This window comes from Ostrea edulis, chromosome 3, assembly GCF_947568905.1.
Source record: "Ostrea edulis chromosome 3, xbOstEdul1.1, whole genome shotgun sequence".
NCBI lineage: Eukaryota > Metazoa > Mollusca > Bivalvia > Ostreida > Ostreidae > Ostrea > Ostrea edulis.
The window spans coordinates 86,149,989-86,177,888 of NC_079166.1; the positions used below are offsets into that span (position 1 = coordinate 86,149,989).

At 34.6% G+C, this 27,900-nt stretch overlaps 1 protein-coding gene across 8 annotated transcripts; it reads left to right on the forward strand.

Annotated features, from left to right (window-relative positions):
- Positions 1-27,792, forward strand: LOC125673916 (baculoviral IAP repeat-containing protein 2-like). Of its 8 annotated transcripts, XM_056159279.1 has the most exons (13): positions 243-351; positions 3,245-3,293; positions 9,026-9,065; positions 11,300-12,859; positions 13,079-13,247; positions 13,566-13,776; positions 15,803-16,222; positions 16,518-16,613; positions 17,735-17,762; positions 17,964-18,098; positions 23,808-23,993; positions 24,179-24,235; positions 24,711-27,792. In XM_056159279.1, the coding sequence occupies exons 6-13, from the start codon at positions 13,621-13,623 to the stop codon at positions 24,905-24,907; spliced, it is 1,275 nt and encodes a 424-aa protein (XP_056015254.1). In that variant the 5' UTR covers positions 243-351; positions 3,245-3,293; positions 9,026-9,065; positions 11,300-12,859; positions 13,079-13,247; positions 13,566-13,620; the 3' UTR covers positions 24,908-27,792. The 8 variants fall into 8 exon arrangements, with proteins under 8 accessions (XP_056015249.1, XP_056015251.1, XP_056015255.1 ...); XM_056159277.1 differs by lacking the exon at positions 13,079-13,247; XM_056159274.1 differs by lacking the exons at positions 243-351; positions 11,300-12,859; positions 13,079-13,247 and adding an exon at positions 1-43.
- The last annotated feature ends 108 nt before the right edge of the window (positions 27,793-27,900 follow it).

Below are 27,900 nucleotides of genomic sequence, written 5' to 3' on the forward strand. Positions count from 1 at the left end.
AGAACCAGCTCATTGTGGGGAAGATTTTTTCTGTACACATAAGGTCTGTATTTGATTATGATCACCCACGTTCATATCCATGTAAAGGTTGATGAAATGTTGAGTATAGCTTAATGGCTTACGTTAGGTACATGTACAGATATGCCAGTAAAATGGTTTTTGTTTGAACAATTCAAAATCCAAAGCTAAAAATACGAACAACTCATGGATATCAATGTTTGTATTTTTCTATTTTCAGTTTTAGGTAGAAAGGTTTTAAGATATCAGGTGACTCTAAATGTACCTAATCAGCCCGTGTTTGTGTAAAGCCATTAATATGGAATTTTAATTTTACCAGTTTATTACATTCACGTAAGTATCGTTCACGTTCAAACTCTATTCATAGATATGACTAACTTTTTCACCTGAAATTAAAGCAATGTACAATTATGTAAACAGCTTGAATAAATTGAAATATTCATCGTATGAGAAACATTATTTTTATGACAGTATACAAGTTGTGACAATTCGGCGTATTGCGGTCTTCTTGAATCTAGTACAATTCCATAATTGATAATTGTCAAATTGTCATTGGTCATTATCATTCTAAACACATAGTGCCCATAATAAATGTTCCAAAACCCCAGTGTTACACAAGTATCCGTAGTTCCATACCTCTATACAGAGTTCTTCACTTCATACTCGTGTACATCAAACTCTAATTTTAGGACAAGGTCATAGTGAAGCAGTTTTTTTTGCTCTTAGGGTTTGCATTTCTTTATTATAATACACATTCATGTCAATGTAAATATCGATGCAATGCTCGGCATAACTCACTAGCTTACGCTAGGTATCTTGCATACACATTTGTGTGTCAATGAAATGATATGCAGAAGATTAAATTTTCAACGGCTAAATCACGAACAACCTACTGAATGTCACTGTTATTATAATGCCGTTATATTATGAGAAAAGGGGCTAAAATGTTACATAAATTTAAGTCAGCATAATAATCAAAATGAGGATTTTTAATATCTTTCATATTGAAAACTTATTTATAGATATGGTTTACTAATATTAGGTTTCCAATAAAACAACTGAGTTAAGATTTTGTTAGCGTCAACATATATTTTCAGGTGATATTGAAATATGTTTACATTTATTTTTGTGGATATGATTTGATTTGATGAGGAGTTTCAATTTCTTACCTTCAAATAATAGTTATATTTATATTCAGTAACAGTTATCCATGGTCATATTAAGTACATATTCCTTCTGCTATACAAATGTTATCATGATATGTGAATCTCCAGGAGTCGTGTTAATGCTGAAGGGGGATGTAACAAATAAAAATAATGAGTTTGTGTATTTGAGGTATAAATTAGACCACCACCAATCAAAACCATTGACATGTGAATAGTAGGATTTTCCCTGTGTGCACTTTCCACCAAGACACTCTTAAACTAGCCCTTTACAAGGCAAGACACCAGCATTGTAATTCTACAGGGTGTCCTGGAGAGGAAATATCACTCCTTCATCTTTAGATACTTTATTGAAAATAAATATTAGCGGCAAACTAACAACTCAACTTTATGACAAACGGGATTATTACAGGTGCTCCATCCTGTACTTCTCATATCTATGTAAAAATATTCCATCATCACGTACATATAGAGGGGATTCCGTGGCCGAGTGGTTAGAGCATCGCACTCAAAATCACACGGCCTCCACCTCTGTCGGCGCGGCTTCGAATCCCGCTCGCGCCGGTAAGTGAGAAAGTTTCCCAGTATACTTTCGGAAGGTCGGTGGTCTCTTCCCAGGTACATTGTATCTGGGTTCTCTCTTCCACCAATAAAAACTGGGCGCCACCAAATAACTGAAAAATTGTTCAGTGTGGCGAAAAACATCAATCAATCAATCAATCACCTGCATATGGTGTTTTCATCCCTGAACTAATTCGCTATACAAGAATATGTTGCGTATTAGATTTTCAATCGAGGCAGGCTATTGACAAACAAGTTGATGCCACAGGGTTTTCAGCAGACTCGTTTAAAGTAAGCATTTCGGGAATTGTATGCTCGTTGTAATGATATAGTTTTCCAATACAACCTATCATTGGGTTAGATGCTGTCTAACGTGTATGATATAATTTGTTAGGCAATTCTTAGCACACTGATTGTGACTTCGGAATGCTCCGTTTGCCTGATCAAGATAGAGACCTCATGATTGATGTAACCGCCTGATCCCATCTCTGGTATGTCCAGGAGTCCTTGTTTGCACAACTCTTTATTTTTCATTCCTTGTGGGAGTTATGAGATGGTGACTGTTCGCTATCTTCTCTTCGTTTATATGTTGATTCGATATTGCCCACTGAACTCGAAATAGAAGACACCACAAAGTCCTCTACATCTGTTTCGTACTTAGATATCTTATTGAACAAAAATGTTAACGTTTCGTTGGTTAGTTATAAATTGTTTAACGTCCCACTCGAGTATCTTTCACTCCTATGGAGGCGTCACCATAGCTGGTGAATGGCTGCTAAATTTAGACATATGCACTGCGCTCACAGTCTTTAAGTAGGGAATAATCTGTATTGTGTCACAACTGCTGTGAAACGGGGCCTTGGTTTTCGTGGTCTCATCCGAAGGGCCACCCCATTTAGTCACCTCTTACGACAACCCAGGGATATTGAGGACCTATTCTAACCCGGATCCCCACGGGATGGATGCTAACGGTAAACTAACAACTCAACTTCATGTCAAATAAGACGACTCCAACTTGTCCACCGTCAACTTCCAATATAGCAATATTCCATTATCACCTGCATATGATGTTTATGTCTCTCAACTCATTCGATATACAAGAACTTGTTCTACGTATGATCAGTTTTTAAATTGAGGCCGCCTACTGAAAAACAAGTAATTGTTACAGTCTCATCTAAAAGAGTATTTCGCAAATTATATGGTCATTTTCACGATCTAGTTTGCCAATACAGCATATATTTGGGTCCAGTGCTGTCTGGCGTTCTTGGCACACTTATTTGACTAAGGATTGCTCCGTTTGCTTGATTAAGATATAGGAATCCTGGCCGGTGTGACCAATCGACAGGGGATACTTACTCCTCCTAGGCACCTAATCTCACCTCTGGTATATCCAGGGGTCCTTGTTTTCCCAACGTTTAATTTTGTATTCCTTATAGGAATTATGTTCGTTATCTTTACCTTTTCATTTACATATTAATTCAAAATTCAATGTTTTACTTTAGGAGTTGTTGATGCCGGACAGTCCTGAAGGAGTGTGTGAAGAGGGAATAGGTAAAGTTAAGAGTTGACACATGCAATTCTTTTTTCAGTGATAAATATCAACAGTTAGAGTATTTAAGTTTTAAATGATTCGTCTTTGACCAAGCGTAAACACTATAACAGGTATTCTGCTGAAGTAGCATATTCATTCATGAAAACCCCTATTGTATTTTCAACAGTAAAATGCTATAACTTATCCATTGAATGAAAATTGATATTTTCACAGAGTAAAAATAACGACAGAATGTGACGTCATCTGGTAATTATTATGCATCCTTTAAGATTTGAAATGAACATGTTCTGAAACCAAATGAAATATAATAAACAGAGCACCCAATGCATTGTAGTTTGATATGGAAGTAATTTATTTCACCAGTAAGAAAGGATCCTTCTAAATATTTTCACGATCGCGAAGAAGTAAAATCCGTATCCAACTATAAAACATGGAATATCGTTATCTATTAATTCTTAACCAAATATTAAGCTTGCTTTCCTAGTTGAGAATGACTTACTTCAATTTCAATTGTTTCAGTTTAGCACGCCGTAGGCAAGAATTAATGGTAATTCAGTGACATAAATGAGTGTAATAGACTAAGATAACTGCAAAAATACATCTTTTTGTAATTTTGAAACTCACATCTAATCGCTGTTTCTGGTGCAGAAACTACATTTCCCACTTTGTCCGCAATTTCCAAAATAGACCGCTAGCATGTGGGAGGATAGCTAAGAATTTTCGGTTCCTTCACATCAGGAAAACTAAAGCATGTTCGGGTAAACTATATTTCTACTTTCTATAGCTGGTATGCAAACTCAAACAACATAAATGATAAGAATTCAATCATTAAAAAAGACGAGTATTTTTTTAATATATCATCTTAAGACCTCAAAACTGTGGTAAAACATTATTCTAAATCCACATAGGTTCGGATTCGCATGACTCTTTGTGTTGCGATGTCGGGGTTTCTAGAATGCGACTTTAATTTGTCTGACCTTGAAAGGTGTATTACCTTGAAAAATTATACTATATCTTTTTCCTTAGACTTCTCTCACATTCGCCTATTTGATTGTTGATTTTGATTTTAATGCTAGATCGTTGTCTTTTGATTGACCTTGTTTGTTGTTTGATCGTGTTCCTCTGGCAATCATTATTTTTCGCTGTTCATCATATCCGAATCATCAATGGTACGGCCTACCTAATATTGTTTTGAACTTAATCAGTCCATAGCATTATTTTCCCACCATTTTATTCCATAATCACATTGTTTTGTAAGTTTTCCCTCTAAATTTATCTGATTTCTGTAATTTTCAAGAATAATTCTATTTTCGTCCCGACCCAGCCATGGTACAAACTCTCTAAACCATAGTCAGTAAACACGCTTTACAACGAAACCATCACCATTTTTATCACTCAGTACAACAGTGTATCACTCTTGTCATCAATGTAGTTTATCGATACTTGTCGTTTTTGCGTGTAATTTGTTTATGTAATATATGTCTCTTGATAAAGACGCGGGTTGCGTCGAAAATTCGAGTTCTAAATAACCAACAGTGTCGTGGCCTTTTCAGTACTTTTATAAATTTCTTTACTGGCCTTGTATCTTCTCAGATCCGACACTTTAAGAAAGTAGGGTGTTGTTGGGTTTTTGTGCTTTTATATATATATATATATATATATATATATATATATATATATATATATATATGTGTGTGTGTGTGTGTGTGTGTGTGCAAGGTGAAGATAACGAAAAGTGATCAATCTTATAACTCCTACAAGCAATACAAATTAGATAGTTGGGCAAACACAGACCCCTGGACACAACAGAGGTGGGATCAAATGCCTAGGAAGAGTAAGCATCCCCTGTTGACCGGTCACACCCGCCGTGAGCCCTATATCCTGATCAGGTAAACGGAGTTATCCGCAGTCAAATCCGTGTGCCAAGAACGGCTTATTAATCGGTATGAAACACGTCAGACAGCATTTGACCCAATGTGAGGTTGTATAGACGAACTAGATCGTTATAACGACCAAATAATTTGCGAAATGCTGACTTCAATCGAGACTGTCTATGATGTCAAAAAGTCTAGTCTTTAATTTATCGTGAGGAATGGTCGTGTATAGTGTTGAAAAGTCATAGGTTTTAATGCTATTGATTTGGGAAAAATTCTGTGATTTCAAGTTTACTAAAAGTTGTTTAGAAATATATATATATATATATATATATATATATATATATATATATATATATATATATATATATATATATATATATATATTTATATATATATATATATTGAAAATCAGAATCACACATTCCATAAAAAACAATCATTTACTGCAGTAAGTTTATTTTTATGGAATGTGTCATTCTGATTTTCAATATTTATTTACAACTGTGCCGAATCAACTTCTAATATAAATATATATATATATATATATATATATAAAGCACTGAAGAACCAACAACATTCAGTATCCAAAACTGTCGGATCTATATTAAATAGATACAAAGGTCAGGGAAAATAATTATATAAAGCACTAGAATGACCAACAACCTGTCCCTTCGTCAGGACGGGAAAGGATTACATTATGCAGAAAACACAAATATAATTAACAATAAGCACTAAAGCTACACTCCGTTTACCTGATCAGAATATGGGGTTCATGGTGGTTGTGACCGGTCGACAGGGGATGCTTACTCCTACTAGGCACCTGATACTACTTCTGGTGTGTCCAGGGGTCCGTGTTTGCCCAACTACCTATTTTGTATTGCTTATAGGAGTTGTGAGATTTGATCACTGTTCGTTATCTTCACCTTTCATCTTTAAAAAGCACCAGGTGATGCAGATCAAAATGAGTTAAAATCATTGTTCCCGGGGTAGCATGGTGTCACGATAAGGGATCAAAGTTTTACATGGGGATATGTCGGGAATTTTAACAATTCTCTGTAGATGTACTGGGTCAGTAAAGTTTAAATTTACATGAATGCTAACTGATATAGAATAGAGTCATACTTTGAATAGGAGTAGGATATATTTTTGGTTAACCTCGGTAATTGTAGGCTGTGTAAAAGTTATACGGTACCAATTTTGATGCACCAGATACGCATTTCGACAAATAATGTATCTTCAGTGATGCTCAACCGAAATGTTTGAAATTTGAAATAACAATGAAGTTTTAGAGCTATTTTAGGTTAAAACGGTGTGCCAAAAATTGGATTCAAATTCGTCTATGGATAAGAGCTATGCATGAGGGAGATAATCCTTAGTTTTGAAATGAATTTCTAAATTTTGTAACAGTAATTAAATATACATTCATATTTTCAAGCTGGTAGCTAAGTACTTAGCTACTGGGCTGTAGAGACCCTCGGGGACTAACAGTCCACCAGCAGAGGCCTCGACCCAGGGGTCATAATGTAGAACTTATACGGTACCAATTTTGATGTACCAGATGTGCATTTCGATAAATAATGTCTCCTCAGTGATGCTGAACCGAAATGTTTGAAATCTGAAATAACAATGAAGTTTTAGAGCTATTGTCTGAGAACAACAGAATTATTAGTTAATCACTCAATCTGCGTCTACCAAATACCGAAACGTAAGGTAATCATAAGATACGGTTTATTTTGTGTTTGTGATCTCATATTTGATTTTGTTTATCATCGTTGTTTACTCCTTGAATGAGCATCCAGATCAAACCGAGAAATTTGTATATCCCGGATCATAGTAAGCTGCCTGGTTGAGTTTTTTCCATTGCATTTGTTATTGTTAATCGGGTGTCGTCTTCAGGGAGAAATCGTAAGTTTTGCTGTGATTCAATTTGATTCTTAGGGAGGAAACCTAAGCGCATCCATGAGTTGTCGCATGGTCCCAAGGATAATGTGGGGCCAGAATAGGAGTCGAACATTTACATGGAAAATAGTTTAGAATCATTTTTCAAGAACAACAGTAGCATGAAAGGTGAAGATAACGACCAGTGATCAATTTCATAACCCCTATAAGCAATACAAAATAGGAAGTTGGACAAAGACGGACCCCTGAACACACCAGAGGTGGGATCAGATACCTAGGAGGAGTAAGCATCCCCTGTTGAACGGTCACACCCGTCGTGAGCCCTGTATCCTGATCAGGTAAACAGAGTTATCCACAATGAAACACGTCACACAGCATTTGACCCAATGATAGGTTGTATTGACAAACTAGATCGTCATAACGACCATAGAAGTTGCGGAATGATGACTTTGATCGAGACTCTTGTTATTTTACAAACATCTTCACTTAGCACAAATTCAAGCCTTTGTTTTCAAATTCTTAGATCGGAATTTATTTAAACCATGAATATTTTTTTTATAAATGTTGATTGAATAACGTGTATTAGCGTGTTATAAAAAATGTGTTTGTACACGTTTCAGTTATAAAACTACATCTTTCAAAAAATTCTACTTCATTACTTATACGTGTATTTGCATTTTTGAAACCTTTTTAATGTGCACATTTTTCATTTGTATCTAAAATGTCTCCCCTAACTCTTTGGGTGAGTAGCGATTAAGGGAACAGCCATAGAAAGCAAAAGTGTGAAGTAATAACGTAAAAAAAATACTACGTAATACTGGAAAAAATATGATAGTCCAATTCTTAAATTGATTTTCAATTAAACATTATAAACATAAACTTGTTAGCAAAGTTGTACAATTTGAATTGATTGTGAACAGTTCATGCATGTCTTTGCAAGTCTATCAAATTGTAAACAAGATATGTATAGTCACTATCCATGTAGGTGCTATTGGGTCATGTTACCACTTCTGGAAATTGAAAGTACAATTACTGAAAGAAAAATTGTTGAAAAATCCCGCACTTGGATTAATTTCTTGTGTTTGTTTAATGATATTAACCACATTAGAGGTAAGGTCAACTTCTCTGGCATCGAATGAGGTGAACTTGTGTTGTCTGTGATGAAAATGCACATACAGACGACATTCTCAATAGTGTCCATACCCGTTTTACAGATATCCCAAATGAATTTTATCACAGGGTTAAAGTGTAAATATAAATATAGAGAAATATCTTTGTAAAATCTCACCAACAGTAGGGCGATGATTATTCATTAAAGAATGTATCTTCAGATAGTTCAATAATGAGGGATTGACGGTAGGGTGGTGGTCACAAAAGAGGAACAAAGCTTTAGGTGGAAATATACAGGACATTTATTAAAACAAATTGGTCTTGAGAGTAACAGGGGAATACCAAGTAATATCCGATTGTAAATGCCCCCATGTTGTGTGGATTCAAGATTTTTATATCTCTGCTTTCAGTCGGGGGCATGTCGTTTTGTCCGTATCTGCCTCTCTGTCCAATGCTTTTTTCACGGGAATAAAGATTGTTTTGTTAAATCTTAATCATAACAACAGCTGAACAACGACAAGTTTAAGGTGGCTCAGGTGAGCGATATGACCCATGTGTCTCCTGTAAATCAAGATATGCATAACTTTTTCCTTCTGTACTCCATTACATTGAATGGAATTCTTTGTTTAAATATTTTCTACCAAGTCATGTAGCTTTGTATGATATATTCAGTGATATTGTTGCTAGTTGTTGATCATGAAATCTGTTTTAGAATTGCAGTGATGAATTAATTGCATTGATAATTTAATTGACAAAATGATCGATTTCATATTTATGTTCTATTAAAAAAAACTCATCCATCTTATGATTTTCATGTTTAAAATGTTAAAATTTATTGATTTCAGTATCCAACTCCTCTTATGTTGGATTGATGCATTGGTACATGTACGTATGGTTTTGATATTGTTACTTTAAATAAATAAGCTGAGTATATTGATATCAATGACATTTCTTTATTTCACGTGACTTACTTATTAAGTCATTGATGTATTAAGAAAATTGGAGTTTTAATGCATTACTAATTATAGACATTACTAATTTCCATTTTTATAAAGCTTTCGGTGTCTTATTCTATACGTTTCATTCATTCAGATATATGTCACCAGCTTTAGGTGAAGTGCTACATTGTTCTTCACCTAATATTAACCATAGGGGTTGTATCAATGAAGGTGTTTTACGGGATCATTGTTTTAAGGTCGTATCTGAAAAAAACTGAGACTTTTAATATCGGGCTATTTGAGACGTAGAATCCATGTTAAGAGATCTATAATTGGCCTTATATATACACAATCATGAATAAATGGATATCGTCCTATATATTACATCTATATTCTAATATGATACTTTATTGTTATTACTAAATGTTATAAAATTGACCTTATTATAGTGTTTTAATTTGGTAATTTTACAGATCCAAGATCTAATTGCCATTAATTTCATTTAATATTGTTTTATTGTTTTCTTCTTACCCTTGTAAAAAACCTCATAGTGTAATTTGTGTTATATAAGGCGCTATATAAAATTTATTATATCATGTCATAATTATGCATCTCCTTCTACATATAACCAACATTGATGAAAATGTACTCACCCTTCCTTTTTCTTAATAACGATCTTTTTACCACAGCTGTAACAGACATCATAGAGTATTATTTATCAAGTATTATATGTACAGTTATTTTGATAAGTTTAGATATGTTCATGATATGCATATTGTTAGCTTCATGATATACTGTAGGGAAAGAGTTATGAAGTTTTATGGACTAAACCTTAAAATAATTTTTTGGCTTAATCCTATAGATTATTATTTGCAAAAAAAAAGATTTATGTAAATATCATATGATGACGCATTTCCGTATGATCTATAATCTCTATAACTACGACTCCCATCTCCCGAAAAATGTTTCAATAATACAAATTGTCTAAGACTTTTGAGCATAATCATAGCATTGCATAAAATTAAAGTTCAAACCAGACAAATCTATATATAGCAAAAGATGTACGTAGTTTGAAATTCAAGTGAAACATGAAACACGTCTCACAGCTTTCGACCATATATATATATTATATATTATTATATTATTTTCATTTATCAAAGATGAACACTATATGGAGAGAGAGAGAGAGAGAGAGAGAGAGAGAGAGAGAGATTGCCCAGTTACACGGACGCATTTTTGTTAGGTTTTTGAATAGTTTGCTATATAAAATATACCATCTGAAGTTACGCGCATATTACTTGACGTGTTTTGCTGTACCCAAGAAAATGATATCCCGTCCATGCAACATTTCTATCGCTTAGTACAACGCTCTATTCAATATATTTTGTAAATACCCACAGCAGGCAGACATATTTTATTTGTATGTACCGTAACATGTATATTACATACACATGTAAGCAAACCTGTTATATAGTCCTTGGTGTACATGGCATAACAAGGAATTTTATCCGACTCAATTGACGTTTTTCATCAAAGTGTTTACATTCCTGACCCCCCCCCCCCCCCCCAAAGGAAAATTCAAGAGACATTTTATTTTCCATAATTCATTTGAAGATGAGGACATCGAACAGCGCTTTAGATACTCAACAATTTTGGCAAATACACGCATTATTTCCCTCCCTTTAATTAACAGAATATCATTCCGCAAATTGTTTTATGAACACGATAAAGTTACCTGTAAATTCATAATGTATTTTCCATAGCATGCCATTTTTTATTAGTCTTTGATTTCAATGAGTATCTTTTTTTTCAGAAAATTAAAATTATGACTTTTAGAAAAAGCAACCGTCGGAAGACAGCGTCAGAGTTAACAATGCCATATTGTAACGTTATTTTGTCAATATCAGCAGCAAGTAAATGGTACATATTATATATTTCTATCTACAAAATATGGTCGGCTTTTGAAGCGCGGTCAATGTTATGTTGGCCATTACGTCCCTTGATATTTGCCAATCTAGCTGTTCATGTCGCGTTGGTCATTTTAGTGTTATATATATATATATATATATATATATATGTATGTATGTATGTATGTGTGTGTGGGGGGGGGGTGGTGGGGGGTGTAGGGGTGGGGGTGTGACTGCTGTATTATATTGTATAACAATATCAATGGTTTTCCAGGGAAGGAGACCAGATGGGTTATTCATTTGGAACTTACTTCTGGTGCAATATGATAATTATACCAATGGCTTTAGTGCTAGCAAACATTTTACATCAACGTCCGATGTATCGTGAGAAGTATTCCACTACAATTAGAGATGCTAGGCGTTCAAAGAGAAAAATTATTGCTGTGGAAGAAAACGCAATACGTCCAAAGTACAGACGTAAAGAACCTAAAGATATTACATGCCAAAAGAGATACACACAGCTAGATATTTTGAAGACTGTAGTTTCTGTTCACAGCGAGAGCTGTATAGAACTTCGAAATAAGCACACTCTACGTCCAGGTTAGAGTGTCCGCTGTTAAGCTTCGCAAACAAAGACAGATTTGAAAATTTCAACGCTAAGCATTCTTTATTTGAACCAAATAAAATAGTTAACTTTGAAGCCAAATACACGTCTGAATGTGGATCAGTATTAACGAAGAGTACAACGGCACAATTTGAATCTCTGGCATCGTTGTTAAGAGATGCATCATCAGTCCGGTATTTCTGAAAACAATTTTAACACACAAGTGAATACTTGTCTAGAGTCACCGGTAAGCATGTCGTTGCGGCAAAATTTTGACACATATGAAATAGATTTTTCTATCTTGAAAGAAAATTTCATCAGTCGAGATGAATTGATGCCACCTCCAGTCGTTCACAAAAGTCTGAGTTTATTGCATGGAATTACAAATGATGAGTTGAAATGCTCTGGAGGTAGTAACCAATCAGCACTTTACATTGACACAAAGGAAGTATCTTCAGTTACACGTTTTGATAAGAAAGACGCATTAGATGCAAAAATTACTCTGGAGTCCTCACATTGTGATTTGGTAACACTTTCAGGTTTTCTAAGCACCGGAGTGTATGGTAATTCGTTTTCTGCACAGCGCGAGATACCCTCAGTGCAAAAAGTGGTTAGTCTGGTCGAAAGTTCGCCGCTTGAAACTAACAATGATAAACGAGGAGTCACAAACGTCAAATATCATCAGAAAAATTCAAGTCAAGGGTTGTGCGCTTTGATTAAAAAACAAGTGAAAAGATATTTTGAGTCCAGGCAAAGAAGGATAACTAGTCAACAGAAGCATAGATTGATAAAAAATACAGTGAAATGTTGTTTGTGAAGGAGAAAACAATCAAAGATCAGCCATTGTCAAACGATTCATTGTTGTCCTTTCCTTAATGTGCGAAGTGAAGAAGATTGCAATGAACCTCAAATAACGGTGCTTCCTCATCAGACGGACGATGAATATCTACACTCTCATACGCCTCCGGAGTCTGTCAGATCATTGACTTCCCTTTTCAATGATGTCTCTTTTCAATCAGCCAATGACGATGATAGATACCGTTATGAATGGTTTCGATTAGCGTCTCTTTGTCACTTTGATTCCGATTCCGTCCATGCTATCATCCTTGCCAGAAATGGTTGGTACGGTACAGAAAACGGAAATGAAACCGTTTGCTATAGCTGTCACAGAGTTCGACAGAAATGGGAAAGAGGCGATGACCCACGGGATTTTCACGACTCTAACTGCAGGTTTCCTTACTAACATTCTAATTTTCATTTTTGATAATATTTTTTCATACCGACACATAGATATTTGGAATTTGGAATTTTGTGTCAATTCCTGAGATTTTTATGCAGTTTTCTAAATATGTTCTGCTTTTAATTATCGAGTTATGAAATTATGAGTTATTTGATACACCTAGATCTAATTGGTTGAATACATAACATTGTCCTATTTCATTATGAAAGGTGAAGATAACAAACAGTGATCAATCTCATAACTCCTACAAGCAATAAAAAATAGATAGTTGGGCAAACACGGATCCCTGGACACACCAGAGCTGGGATCAGGTGCCTAGGAGGAGTAAGCATCCCCTGTTGACCGGTCACACCACGGAAAGCCCTATATCCTGATCAGGTAAACGGAGTTATCCGTAGTCAAAATCAGTGTGCCAAGAACGGCCTAACAATCGGTATGAAACACGTCGGGCAGCATTTGACCCAATGATAGGTTGTATTGACGAACTAGATCGTTATAACGACCATAGAATTTGCGAAATGGTGACTTCAATGGAGACTGTTGAAACCCCTGTACCATCAACTTGTTTGTCAGTAGCTTGCCTCGATTTAAAAACTGACTATACGCAAAACAAGCTCTTGTATATAGAATCAGTTGAGAGATATAAACACCATATTGATTTATATTGATAAATTGCTAAATTGGCTTTCATTGCAGATTTCTTCTTGCGGAATTGAACAATGTACCAATACAAAGACATTCTGTTCAGAACATGATTCCTGCTACCGATCCGCTGCTTTCGACAGAACGAAACACACATAACAGTGGCATATTACAGCTAACAGTTACTCATGAAAATATCACAACAGACGGAAGACAAACGTTAAACTCCATGCAAAGCAATTCGTCAAATATCAAAAATGTACAGGTTTGTGTTTTATTTTCACGAAACAAAAACTACATTATTTTGGAATGATCAAAGTAAGTTAGGGATTGAAAAAGAATACTCTTGTGCTTCTATGTGTCCATTTTACCAAGTTCTCGATTTTATACCATTTATTGATTTTATGAATTTGGACACTGCTCGTTAGATTTTCGTTTTAGAGTTTACTCTTGACAGAACGATCCAGTAGATAACAACCCTAAACCAAATTCTCGAATTTCATCATCAAGGACACTAGCAAAGTGTATATTTGCGGATTTGTTTACAATCAATTCAAATTTGTCACTGAGTTGAACCAATATGTCATTTATCAAAGATGTGCAGCATCCCCCACTTTAAACTTTCAACTTTCGTTAGATGAACTCCTATACAATCAACATCTTAATGCTTTTAGATCAAATTTGTATGACTCGATGTTCATGTATTATTTTTGTACATAATTACCTTAAAGCAGATTAATTACTTTATAAAGTTATTAACTTTCTCTTAATTACATGCTTGAAAACATCTGCATGTACAAGAAAACAGTGAGAATATTATTTAGAAAGTAAATACAGTGTGGCACATATATAAATCATACCATAAATTATACAGTGTTAGACGTCTATAAATAGACCCATGCGCGTCAAGGGAATCCCAACATCATGTATTAAAGGGAAAGGCAATCCAAAAGGTTTTTACATGATAAATGATAGGATTAATCATATGATAAAGATTTGTCATACAATTCTGTTGATATGTGACCTAGATATGCTTCAGTACTAATTTGAATACGTCATAAATTGAAATTCCCGCGATCTATAGAGGCTGCCATGATGTGTAACTCTTTTGTATTCAAGACCACAAAAATCAATAATTTTGACGTCACACCGTCTGTTCCGGTTTTGATGAAATTCTAAGATAATCCAAAGGTGCTTGGGTTCAGCCCCCCCCCCCCCCCCCCTCTTCCGAATAAGCTACATGAATTGATTTAATGTTTTTTTTTAAATATTTCTCGTGCATGTCAACAACGTCTTGCATACCCAAGCTGAACCCAAGCACCTGCGAGATCATCAAAGATGTGCATGGGGTAGAATTTACGAATAAATAGGTTGATGCCTTCCTGGCAAGCAGTTAATTACATTAATGCGAAGGGGAGATGTGAAAAAAAGTTATTTTTCGAAATTCCCGACTCAACCAAGTCATTTGAAAAGAAAAGACTACGTAAACTGTGGATCCATTATTTGCGTAATGACAAGTTGAGGTTCTAGACATTTGTATAAAGAATGTTTATCGACTGAACGTCTTCTTTTCTCATTTTTTTCTTGCGAAAGAATGGGCTCAAATCTATACGGTTCCAAACTTAACTGTTCGTGACTTCTCATGTTTACAGTGCTGCTGATGAAATAAACCGGAAAAGACGGTGTGACGTCATAAATTAAACTCCAATGGCCACTCTCTTAGCGGCGTGTAATTTAAAATAGATAATAGATTAATATTGATTTAATTGTTAAGCAAGGATTTTTGTAGTTAAAGGCTGTCAATTACGATATCAGTAAGTGATACTTTATTCATAAAAGCAACTATGTGGTTAGGGTTGCCTTTCCCTTAACTCATACGCAACTGTGTAGTTTTAAGGCTGAAAGAACGTAAAACAACGAATTACTAAGTGTGTTTTGGTATTTTTATTTCTATTAAACTTATGGCACTGTACTGTTGTAACAAAATACACAGCTTTACACAGATAAAACCACCGATGATCTGAAAGTTTCAACTGGTCACGTGACTGTCACTTGAAATGGCAGAGTGACGTGGTTATTTGTAAACATCGATTTAAAATCAAATAATTTTGGTTAAAACAGGTGAAACAATGTATGGTATGCCATACAACCTCATAACTACATAGTGCGATGATTTAATAGCGTTTTTACGAGATGGAAATATTTTTTGGTAATTCGGACTATACAGCTTTAACGTCTTCATTACATGATAATCAGGTGACTGGTAAAGGCCTATAACTTACTTTTTTCAGGATCTCCCGAAGCGGATCACTCAACAAACATCTGTTGACGATTCATCTATTTTAAGAACAAATTCTTCATCTCAAAATTCCCAGACATCAAGAATCGTGCCGACGGAAGATGAAACCCCAAGACAAACTCTAGTTCAGACCCCAGAATCTGCTGCTTCATCATTAAGTACATCGAGAGAAACTCAGTTAGATGCTTTGATGAGAGACCCCACGGGGATCAATTTTGAACGCCCCAAATACTCGTCCTATGCCATTCTGGCTGCTCGGATCAGATCCTTTACTGATTGGCCGGTGACCATGACTCAGACACCACGTGACATGTCTTTGGCCGGGTTCTCCTATGCTGGATACGAAGACTACACACGGTGTTTCTTCTGTGGAGGGGAGCTGAGGAACTGGGAGGCAGACGACGATCCGTGGGTAATTAAACATCTGACCAATTGTATGTAACATACAAAATGAAATCTGGTACCGAACCATTTAACCCAACTTCAACATATTTCTAATTGCATGTCCTTTTATTTTTCATTCAGAAATCTGATCGCATTTGAAAATAGAAATTATATATTTTTTTCGAAAAACAAATATATCTCGATAACAAAGATAAATGAAAAAAATGTCTTTGAGAAAAAAAATCAGTTGTAAATGAGATGAAATGTTTAGCTATAGGTATAACTGTTCTTTCACGTATTTCCAAGCAATTCTTTTTTCTCAGGTCGAGCACGGTCGTTGGTTTAGTAACTGTACATTTGTAAGACAAAACCGTGGACAACAGTTCATCGACCTTGTCCTCCAGAAAATGGCAGAAATAGTAAGCTTTAAATCAAATCAGAATTATTATAAGTATTTCCCTTTAGGCATTCACTATAGGGATACTTCATGAAAACAACGTCAGCAAACTTTTATGACGCGAGTATGTTAAGACAGGTCATAATCTACAAAGCCTTTATCTTTTCTCCTCACAAAAATATTAACAGCCGTGAAGGAGAAAATTCAGACGTATTGTGTTACAACATATGCCAGAAGTGGTGTAAATCAAGTGTGGATTCTAAAAAAAAAAGCGAACTTTAAATAAGACCTTTTAAAAATTAACATCAAAGTTAACTTGTCGTCCGACTTCCCATTACTCGAATACCTCTACTATGAAAGGTGAAGATAACAAACAGAGATCAATATTATAACTCATATCAGCAATACAAAATAGAGAGTTCGGCAAAGACGGATACCTGAATATATCAGAGGTGAAATTAGGTGCCTAGGAGGAGTAAGCATACCCTGTCGACTGACCATACCCGGCATGAACTCTATAAAAGATTAATGTGACGAACAGTGATCAATCGAATAACTCCTCTAAGCAATACAAAATAGAAAATTGGGCAAACACGGATCCCTGGATATAAGAGAGGTGGGATGAGGTGCCTAGGAGGAGTAAGCATCTACTGTCGACCGGTCACACCAACCATGAGCCCTATATTTTGATCAGGTAAACGAAGTTATCCGTGATTATCATGAGCACGCCAAGGGGCCTAGCAATTGGTATGAAACACGTCAGACAGCATTTGACGAAATGATAGGTCGTATTGGCAAACTAGATTATTATAACGACAACAAAATCGTTTGATGTTAAGTTTTTCTGTAGTCCTGCACTTCTGTGAATTTCAGAAACATTATTTTATTTCATTTCGGCGGGTGTGACCGGTCGACAGGGGAGTGTTGCTACACAAATACGGACAGTTGACGATGACGTCACCTAGTTTGTCATAAAGTTGCATTGTTTATTCATCTGTCACATGTTGGTATTCAAATGTCCCCGGGTGCTATATTTAACAATGCATACTCAATGATGTTACATGTATGCTAATCTCTTTTGGGGTATTTGGCATGCATAATATCTCTAAATTGATTTACATCAACACACTTTCGTTTCCATAGGAACAAGAAACAGAGTCACTTGAATCAGGTAAGTAGGATTTTCCAAGTGACATGTTTCAGATGGCACCAGGAGGGTATGGGAAAGTATACAACGACACTGGATATAATCCACTTTGTTTAGTTGTAATCAGCTGGAAGTAGAGTTTTTCATCATATCTCACACATGATAAAATAACGTCGTCTGATATTTAAGTTTAAATCCTTGTACTTCTGAGTCCATACCTTGTAGATCCTTTGGATAATGAATCATCTGAAGAGGAAAGGATAATGAATTCTGCCGTTGTAAGGAGTATGAAAGACATGTGGTACAACGATGAGATAATTAAGGCAGCTATTAGCACTATCAAGAGCAGACTAACCAAAGGTTTGACTATTAACACTGTATCGTGACCAGCAGAAACCATTCACAATTTATTGACAGAAAAAATATTTATAGCAATACAAATTAATACAGTAGGCCTCACAAAAACAGTTTCCAATACGGTATTAGTTTCACTCATGAATTATCACAATTCAGCTGCTTATTCCACTATCGAAAATAAGCCTATATTTAGTCAGTCCCTAGATATAAACCAGAATTTCACAACATGTTAGAATGCTTGTCCAGTGACTGTACAGTGAAAGGTGAAGATAACGAACAGTGATCAATCTCACAACTCTTATAAGCAATACAATATAGATAGTTGGGCAAACACGGACCCCAGTGCTTTTTAATACAAAATTTACAGTATATCTATACTAATAGGCATTTTTGAAATTTTCTGTCTGGAAAGTTCATTGTTATGAAATAAACAGGCAATATATCATCTGTTTATTTAAGTTTGAAATGTATTGTTCTAAAATTTGAACATCTAGAGACATATGTACGTCGCTTATGTCAATTAAGTAAAATTGAAATATATTTGTACTATATCCTCCACTTAGAAAGGTAAATGACAATGAAAGCATAATTCTTCAAAATTCAAAACCTAAATTCTTATACTCAAAACAATAAAAACAAAACTGAAATACAGTATATTCATGATACTCTTGACCAGTCGCCCGCAGTTATTTTGTCTTTGCTGTTAATATGTTTAATATCAATATCATATTATTGTAACATTAAACTCTACTTTTGAGAGTATTTGATTCTTGTTTGACATTTTATGCAAAACAATGAAGTGATTGTGATCCGTAAAAACAAGAATTTGATACATAGTAACATTCAAATAAACTCAAATAAACTCGTCCAGTGAGCTAGCTTATAAAATTCAAGAACTAACAGGACTACTCGTCATGAGGGGAGATATCTGTCAGTTCTTTGTTCAAACATAATGGGATCAACTACATGTACTAGTGAAAGATGAATATAACGAACGGCAGATTATAATTCCTACAAACAAAACAATTTAGAAAGTTGGGAAAACAAGGACTCCTGGATATACTAGAGGTAGGATCAGGTGTCTAGGAAGGGAAAGCATCCCCTGCCAACCGGTCATTACGAGGAAATAGTTTGAGAGAAAAAAATCTGTAAAGCTCAGTCATGTCCAAAATTTGAATTAAAGCTTTCTTGTTTTTGGGAATGGGGAATTGTTCGATAGCTTCCGCTTTAGCCATGAAAGGTTGACCTACTTTGTGAACTAAGTATTCTACAAAACATGACAAAAGTCACTCTTTGCAAGGTTCACTTTTATGTTTTCTTTAGTCAGAATGTCAAAGAATTGCACGTATGATTCTGATAGTTCAATGTAGACTTCACATCTTTCAATGTCATGAAGAAAGGAATACATCATTAAAGAAGGGAATGAATTATCATCTGAAAGGTCGATGGAGTATTTTGTCATACTGGAATGCATTGTTTGATACTGTAACAAATCACTGGAGTCACAAATGTAGAATTTTTCTGGTTCTTTCATTTAATATCACATGCCAGTAGCCTTTCCCGTTTACCTGATCAGGATATAGGGCTCATGGCGAATGTGACAGGTCGACAGGGTATACTTTCTCCTCTTCGGCACATGATCTCACCTCTGGTGTGTCAAGGGGTCCTCTATGTTTTCTTATTTTGTATTGCTTATAAGGGGGTTATCAGATTGATCACTGTTCGTTATCTTCACCTATCACTAGGTTAAATTTACTGACAAGTTTTGTCAATATTTTGGCAATACAGTTATATCTTTTATGATCGTAAATGAGTCTGATTTCGTGACATGAAAGGCGAAGATAACGAACAGTGATTAATCTCATAACTACCACTAGCAATACAAAATAGATAGTTGGGCAAACATGGACCCCGGGACACACCAGTGGTGGGATCAGGTGCCTTAGAGGAGTAACCATCCTCTGTCGACCGGTCACACCTACCTTGAAAAATATATCTTGATCAGGTAAACGGAATTATCCACAGTCAAAAGTAGCGTACTAAGATCGATCTAACAATCGGTATGAAATACGTCAGACAGCATTTGACCATAGAATTTTCGAAATGCTGATAATTCACTCTGATGAATACACAATCGGTAAATACTGGAAATACATGGGGAGTTCGAAAGATGTTTATTTGACTCGCCATGTCATTGTCTACATGTACTACACTTCTGTTCTCAATTCTGTAATCGTGATGTATACATGTACAATCGATAAGGTTTGATAGGCAAAGCGTCAGCCTCTGTAAAATCAGGGCGGGCATCGTTGCACTAAGATTGCTTTCAATTTCTTAAGGGCCATGATATCAAGCCTGCAAAAAAAAAAAAACCCAGGAATGGACAAAAATACAAGTATCACTTGATTTAAATGGTCTGTTCCTGGTATCTGTATCATTTTGGTCTGCGAAATCTTGATATTTTTTGCAATTTGCACACATTGTAAAGTTTCCCATTGAAAATGCATACATGGTTTAAAATGTTAAGAGCACTAATGTCAGTAAGCAACTTTTTCCTTATGTCATTTAAAAGAATCTCTAAATGTATCGCAACACACTACTTGAAAGGGAATGGGTCCTGGATTTTTTCACATGTAGCAAATAAAACATAGTAAACTTTTTCACTCTTTTCACCATACTGATATTACTATTATTATGTCTTCATCATAATTCATGTTTCATTAAATCGTTGATATGCCCTCCGAGACTCAAGATGAGAACCAGTGGATTTCTACTGACCAACATCTAAGTAATGCATGACTTGAAAAAAATGACATAAAATTAGAAAATTGCTCTGACTGAACATCCAAAGCTGAACAATTTTGTCAGTGCCATAACTATGGTTTATGCCTTAACATCCTTAAAAGGTGTAATTGTTAGGAAATTGAGTGGACATACACCGAATGGTAAGTAAATAATGGTTCCCTGACCTAGTGTTAGACAAGAGTCCTACACAATCTAACACCACTCGACTAAAATGTTCTTTAAAACTGAAAGAAGTTATAGAGAGGCAGAATTATTAACTGATTGGGTTTACCTATCATGAAAAGTGAACATAACGAACAGCGACGAATCTCATAACTCCCACAAGCACTGAAAAATAGAGAGTTGGGCAAACACGGACCCCCAGATATATGTAACCAAGCAGGAAGCCAGATGTTGGTTTCATTAATTTATTCAGTAGAAAATAAAGGCATTGACTTACAATAACAGATTAATAATATTACAAATCAAGAAAGAAAACATAATTGATATGTGAGAATTGTAAATTGTACCACTGTAAACGTTTTAGAAGAATACTATTCTTTATAAAAATATGTGCATGTGTTCTGTAAATAATTTAGATTAAGATCTTACATACTTATATAATCATTACAACTTTGAAAGTAAAATTACAATGAAGTAAAGACCTTGCAATCAAAATAATTACATATATCAGCTCTTTATATGGAATTGAAACATATACTTAACTATAGAAATAACATACCATAATATGCGGAAGATGTCAACAGGTTGTAACTCATCAAAACGTATTACTGCTCTAACTACATAGGTAAGCGCGGTAGATTTATAAATATACTGAAAGACTATTATTGGATACAGAAATATGAAATGACCAATGAAATCAAAGAACTAATGAAATAACAGAATAAAACTTTACTCAGTCAACTCAATTCAGATGCGCAACTGCGCAATTGAACTTACGATAAATTGAATTTTAAGATTGTATTTAGCAATACGATCAATGAAAAATATCAAAACAAATAAATACATATAGAAATTCATATTTATACTATCACATATACCAAAGGTGGGATCACGTGCCTAGGAGAAGTAAGTGTCCCCTGTCGACCGGTCACACCCGCCGTGAGAACTATATCTTGATCAGGTAAACGAAGTTATCTGTAGTCAACATCAGTTTGCCAAGAACGGCCTAACAATTGGTATAAAACATGGCAGACAGCATTTGACCCAATGATAGGTTGTATTGACGAACTAGATCGTTATAACGACCATATAATTTGCGAAATGCTGACTTCAATCGGGACTGTTGAAACCCCTGTACCATAAACTCTTTAGTTTTCCTCACCTTTCACCCAGCAATGTATCGTTGTTTGTAAGGGTTTTTATGAAGTCTAGGAACCCAGCATAGGTTCGATAACTCATATTCATAGAACCCATTGACTGGGATATTAAATGTGTTTAAAACTAAAACATGGTTTTGAAGAATTTCGTCTTTTGAAAGGGCAGTTGAGTATAAGTAGAATTACCAAAAAGTGGAATTAATGCCAAGTTCGTTTAAAATACAGTTGTAATGATGAGCCCAAACACAATGTTGTTACAAGTTTTGTCAGCTGGAACCAAAACATATTCCTCATGTAACCTGTCAAATTCTTCTAACTAAACACAGAAGGATAGATGGTACATACGTTTGTTTTAATATTTCTAATGTGGGATTGTGATATTCCTCTTATACTTTTAATCCATTCTGACAATGTATCCAGTTCTTCTTTTTCATATTTCTTATAGGAGTTATGAGATTGATCACTGATCTTTATCTTCACCTTTCATCTAGCCCATCGTCTGGCATAATCTTCGACATAATTCATAATAGAGATAAAGTTATGTCGCCAACTGAAAGACCGAGGTTCTCTGTATTTAGGACAATTTAGAAAAAGTGATTTGAGGTCTTCATTTTCAACGATATCAACATCACCAGTAATGACATGTCCAGCTGAACTATAGTTCAAAGAAAATAAAGAACAAGAGTATGTAAGTGGATTAAGTATAAGATGGTCTATATCTAGGCACTGCAAATTTTGTTTATAATTAGTATCGCTGTAGGAAATACTGGGTCTTGAACTTGAAATAAGTTGGAATAAACGAATTAACTCTTTTATGACGAAGAATGTTGCTTGTGCTGACGGCAGGTATTCCTTTGTTTGTAAATTTGAGCTGAAGGAGCTGGATCTGACAAACATGATATGGTATGCAAAATTCAGAAGCATTCTTTCTCAAATTAGACTAATTGAAATGACACCAAATCCTGTAATAAATCTTTCTGACACTAAATAAGCTCTCACAAGTCTGTTCTGAACTTCTGAGACAAACTCATTTTATAATTAAACACAACTTGGACCACTATCTAATGATCAACACGCTATCCTTTATCAGGGGTACATCAAGTGACCGCCTTATTTCCATAAGAATGTCATAGTTCATGTAAAAGCACTCTACAGCTAAGGTGGCTTCTTTTGGTGAAAACGATATCTTGATAAGATAGACAATAGCAAGGTTCCTTCTTTGCTCGGACCGTAACTGCACTCCACTAAGAGCGCCCTTGCTCTGTTGCTCTGGTCTAACTGGGAATTGGGATCATCATCAACACTGGTTTTTAATCAGACTCTGTTATTTAGCTGTGTGATTTCAAGTGAAATCTCATCGAGATCGAACAGGAAAGTGTCACTAAGGTATTTTCATGAGATGCACCAGCCGTGTCAAGGAGTCAAAGATGGTCATCATCACTCTCTTTTGGTTTTGGTCAAAAACATAACCACTGTTTACGTAAATCAATTCATACTACATAATTATCACACATCACTGCAATATCATTGTGTTGGCATTTATTGTTATTCAAGTCATGATTCGTTTAAAATTACAGTATCATTGCAGGAATGCATAAGGTGTCTACCCATGCAATTTTGGATATAGTCTTTGAACTGGTTGATGAAGAGAGAACAGATCCTTCTAATGAATCGAACTCGAATAAAGGTTCTAAGGGAGAAACAACGATGGAATTTCATTTCAACGATACAAACATTTCCGAAGAATTGAAAGACAGATCTCCACCTCAGCAAAGTACTTTTCGTCAGCTATGCTTGTCCTACACTTCAGTTTGCATTATCTATAGGAATCATAAGATTGATCATTCTTTATCTATACCACAGTAAAGTGTATCTGTCAAGAACATTTACATTTTAAGCGATCGGTTTAACCAAAATATGAAGTGGAACATTTCATCCATTCTAATTCATTTATTGTAGGTATCGATATAGAAGATGAAGGGATTTCTCAGTGTGATAACAGTTTGATCGAAAACGGTAAACATTAATTAGAGTACATCGTATTTCATTTATACAGACATTTTTAACACCCACAGAGATGAAGAGTAAAACTCAGTACATCAAGATATTAGCTACAATGTCATTATGAATATACTATATCATGTAGTATGAGCTTTTATTCGATAGGCGACGGAATTTTATTGTTTTACTTATGAGACACATAGCAAAAATGTACTCCTTCAAAACAAACGATGTTGCATATTTTGATACAGAATGCCCAGAATGTTTCTTAACGATTGTCCCCTTGTCCCCTTAGCCATGTAAATGTGTACGGTCCCTCTTTATGGTATTTTCATGGGTAATAAATGCGGTTTTTATGCGTTATAATTTCCTTGTTAAAATCGTAAGGCTTTTGATACTACCTACTATTGCTTGTTATAAATAGATATGGATCCCGTCCACCGCGAGAACACGAGTCTGAAGGACCAGACCCTGTGTAAGATATAAATAGATATGGATCCCGTCCACCGTGAGAACACGAGTCTGAAGGACCAGACCCTGTGTAAGATCTGTATGGAGAAGAATGTGTCCATAGCCTTCCTGCCCTGTGGTCATCTGGCCTGCTGTGTGGACTGCGATCCGGCCATGAGAAAATGTCCGATATGTAGGGAGTTCGTTAGGGGCACTCTAAAAACGTTTCACCTGTAAACATGTAGGGAATCAGTGATTCATCTATGAAGATGGAAAAAAGATATATTTGTTTTCTTCCTTACAAGATTTTTTCTGTCTTCGAAATCGGGAGTTGATGAATAAATAGATAAATAGTGATATCATAAACGGTGGAGCAGTTAAGGGGACTAACTACTGTGTAAGATCCAAACGGAGAAAAATATATTCATCACTTACGTCAGAAGAATTAAGCTGCAAATTGTTTACATTACATACATATATACTTGAGGCATCATCAAAGCAACTCTCATCGCTTGAACTTTCTTGATAGAAACAAGCTAATAAGAATTTTTACGGGCATGATATTTTGATATTGCAACAGTTTCAAATGTTCAAAGGATTATTCGTTGACCTAGTATCTTTGACGTCCCATTTGAGATTTATTTTACTTGGGTAGAAAGTTCACCAGCTTAAATGAAATGTCAAAATTTTCAGTATATGAATGACGTTCAAGGTCGTAGCAGAGCGGTGTTTTAACTGGTTGTTAAAGAAACACTCACTATTTAGATACTAAATGTTTCATATTTGAGGTAGCGACAAGATCAGTGATCGAATATCGGTAAACTGCATGCTATAATTCAACTTTAAAATTCCATCCGCCTCGGTGTTTATCGAAAACATGCATTGTTTTCGAAGGGGTTCGTTATGTATTTAGTATCCATATTTCATTAGAAAAGTATGCTGCATATGCGATTTTAGTTTTACTTACCTAACCCGAAGGTTGAAGTCAGCTATTCCCATCAAACTTTATTCGTTGTCAGTAAAATGTATTACAAAAATTACAGTGTAGTTGGTTATATAGAGCTAGTATGGAATGAAACGATTTTTTTTATCTTTTATTTAAAATATTTATTTCATAATGCAAACATACATCATGGCAATCATAATGCATATCAAACATCAGAAAGATCAGGGGAAAAAATCTTCTTCTTTTTTTTTCGTGTCATATAATTATCTCCCTCACGCATAGCTCATATCCTTGAACTAATTTGACTCCACTTTTTTGGCACACTATTTTTGCCTATAATAGCTCTAAAACGTCATTGTTATTTCGGATTTCAAACATTTCAGTTGAGCATCACTGAAGAGACGTAATTTGTCGAAATGCGCATCTGGTGCATCAAAATTGGTACCGTATAAGTTTTACATAATGCATACATAATAATAGTAGTGATGTATTTCAAAATACATATCATGCATAAGAAAATTGTAATGTACATAAATCATATTAACCATAGTGTATTTCATATATACATCAAAATAAAATACACCATGCATCAGGAAAAAAATCACAACAATTTATTTCTTAATGCATAAATTATACATCACAACAATCATAGAAATTATGAGATTTCATTTCATAATGTATGTCAAAAATTATTTTCACGATGCCTATCAATCAGAATATATTCATTTCAAAATTACAAACAGTTTCCTACATTCTTATAAAAATCGTGTCTATTCTTGCCAATATTGGCTACTACCATATTCTAAATAAGAATTTCATATTTAAGTTTATGCACGAGATCTTGCTCCAACATTTTCTCCTTCTGTAGTCTACATTTCATTTTATATTTATATATAGAAAAACTTATAAAAGATACATAGTTATTCAAAAGGAATGTTTTTTCGCTGATTTCATTATAGTATCCGAGGACAATAGTTTTCCATGTAATTTCAAATTTCAAAAAGGAGCTCATTTTCTCCCAAATATGTTTAACAATTTGCATTCAAACAAAAGATGTTTTATGTCTTCATCTACATTGCATCTTTCACATAATGGAGACACGTCTTGGTTCCATTTGCTTACATATACATTATTGTTCAAAGTACCATTTAGTAGTTTATAGTTAAATTCTGATATTCTTTTTTCATACATTTTTATTTTATTTTTGTGAAATAGATATTTTTCCAGCTAGAATAGCTGATATTAAAACATTTTTTCCATCTATTTTCATACAATGGTTTTTGAAACTTCATATTTATGAACACCGAGTAGTAAAATTTACTTTCAACATTTTCAGCTGATTTTACAACATCATTTCTAAACAAAAAATGTACATCAGGTTTTATATTAATGTATTTTGAATAATTAGAGTCAATTTTTTCTTTATAGATTTGAATTGCCCTTTTAAGCAAAATATATTCACAAAAAATGTTATTTCTCTTTTTCAATTTATCTGTAAAGTACATTATAGTATGTTCATCAAAAACATCTTTAATATATAAAATTCCACCCTGTATCCAATTTTCAAAACACAATGTTTTTGATTCATATTGAAAGAGTTTGTTGTTCCAGATAAACTGACTACGAAACTCGTCTTTCTTTAAAGTTTTTATGTCCAGTGGCTTTTTGGATTTATTAAAAGCTGAAAATATATTTCCATAGAAAGGGGGGGGGGTAACATTTTGAAAAAAAAAAAAAATTTAAAAAGGTATTCTCGGACGTTTTTAAAACATCAAAAATAGAGATATTATATTGCTGCAAAATATTATTAAGTGTTCTATGTGTAACACTTTTTACATCAACAGGGGATGCTTACTCCTCCTAGGCACCTGATCCCACCTCTGGTGTGTCCAGGGGTCCGTGTTTGCCCAAATATCTATTTTGTATTGCTTGTAGGAGTTATGAGATTGATCACTGTTCGTTATCTTCACCTTGCATTCTACTTATCCATGATGTTTTGGCAGCATAACATTTACTTTCGATATCAATTATACCAATACCACCTTGCTCTATTTTGCCTATAAGTGTATTTCTTTTAATTCTGTCTCGTTTATTCCAAATAACGTTAAATATTACTTTGAAACATTTTTGAAAAATTCATCCTTAGGATTTTTTAAAATAAAAGCATTATATAGCATTTTAGATATTGCCAGTGTTTTAATTATTGTACATTTTCGAAATATTGTAAGATTCCGCCTTTTCCAAACACTTAGTATTTTTTCTAACTTCTCAGTTTGCTTGTCCA

What these genes read in the sequence shown, in the direction of transcription:
- LOC125673916 (XM_056159274.1), top strand. Translation starts at nt 3,254, where the DNA reads ATGCCGGACAGTCCTGAAGGAGTGTGTGAAGAGGGAATAG. An exon ending in AGTGTGTGAAGAGGGAATAG is followed by an intron (nt 3,294 to 9,025) that starts GTAAAGTTAAGA and finishes TATTGATTTCAG; the next exon opens with TATCCAACTCCTCTTATGTT. An exon ending in CAGATCTCCACCTCAGCAAA is followed by an intron (nt 23,994 to 24,178) that starts GTACTTTTCGTC and finishes CATTTATTGTAG; the next exon opens with GTATCGATATAGAAGATGAA.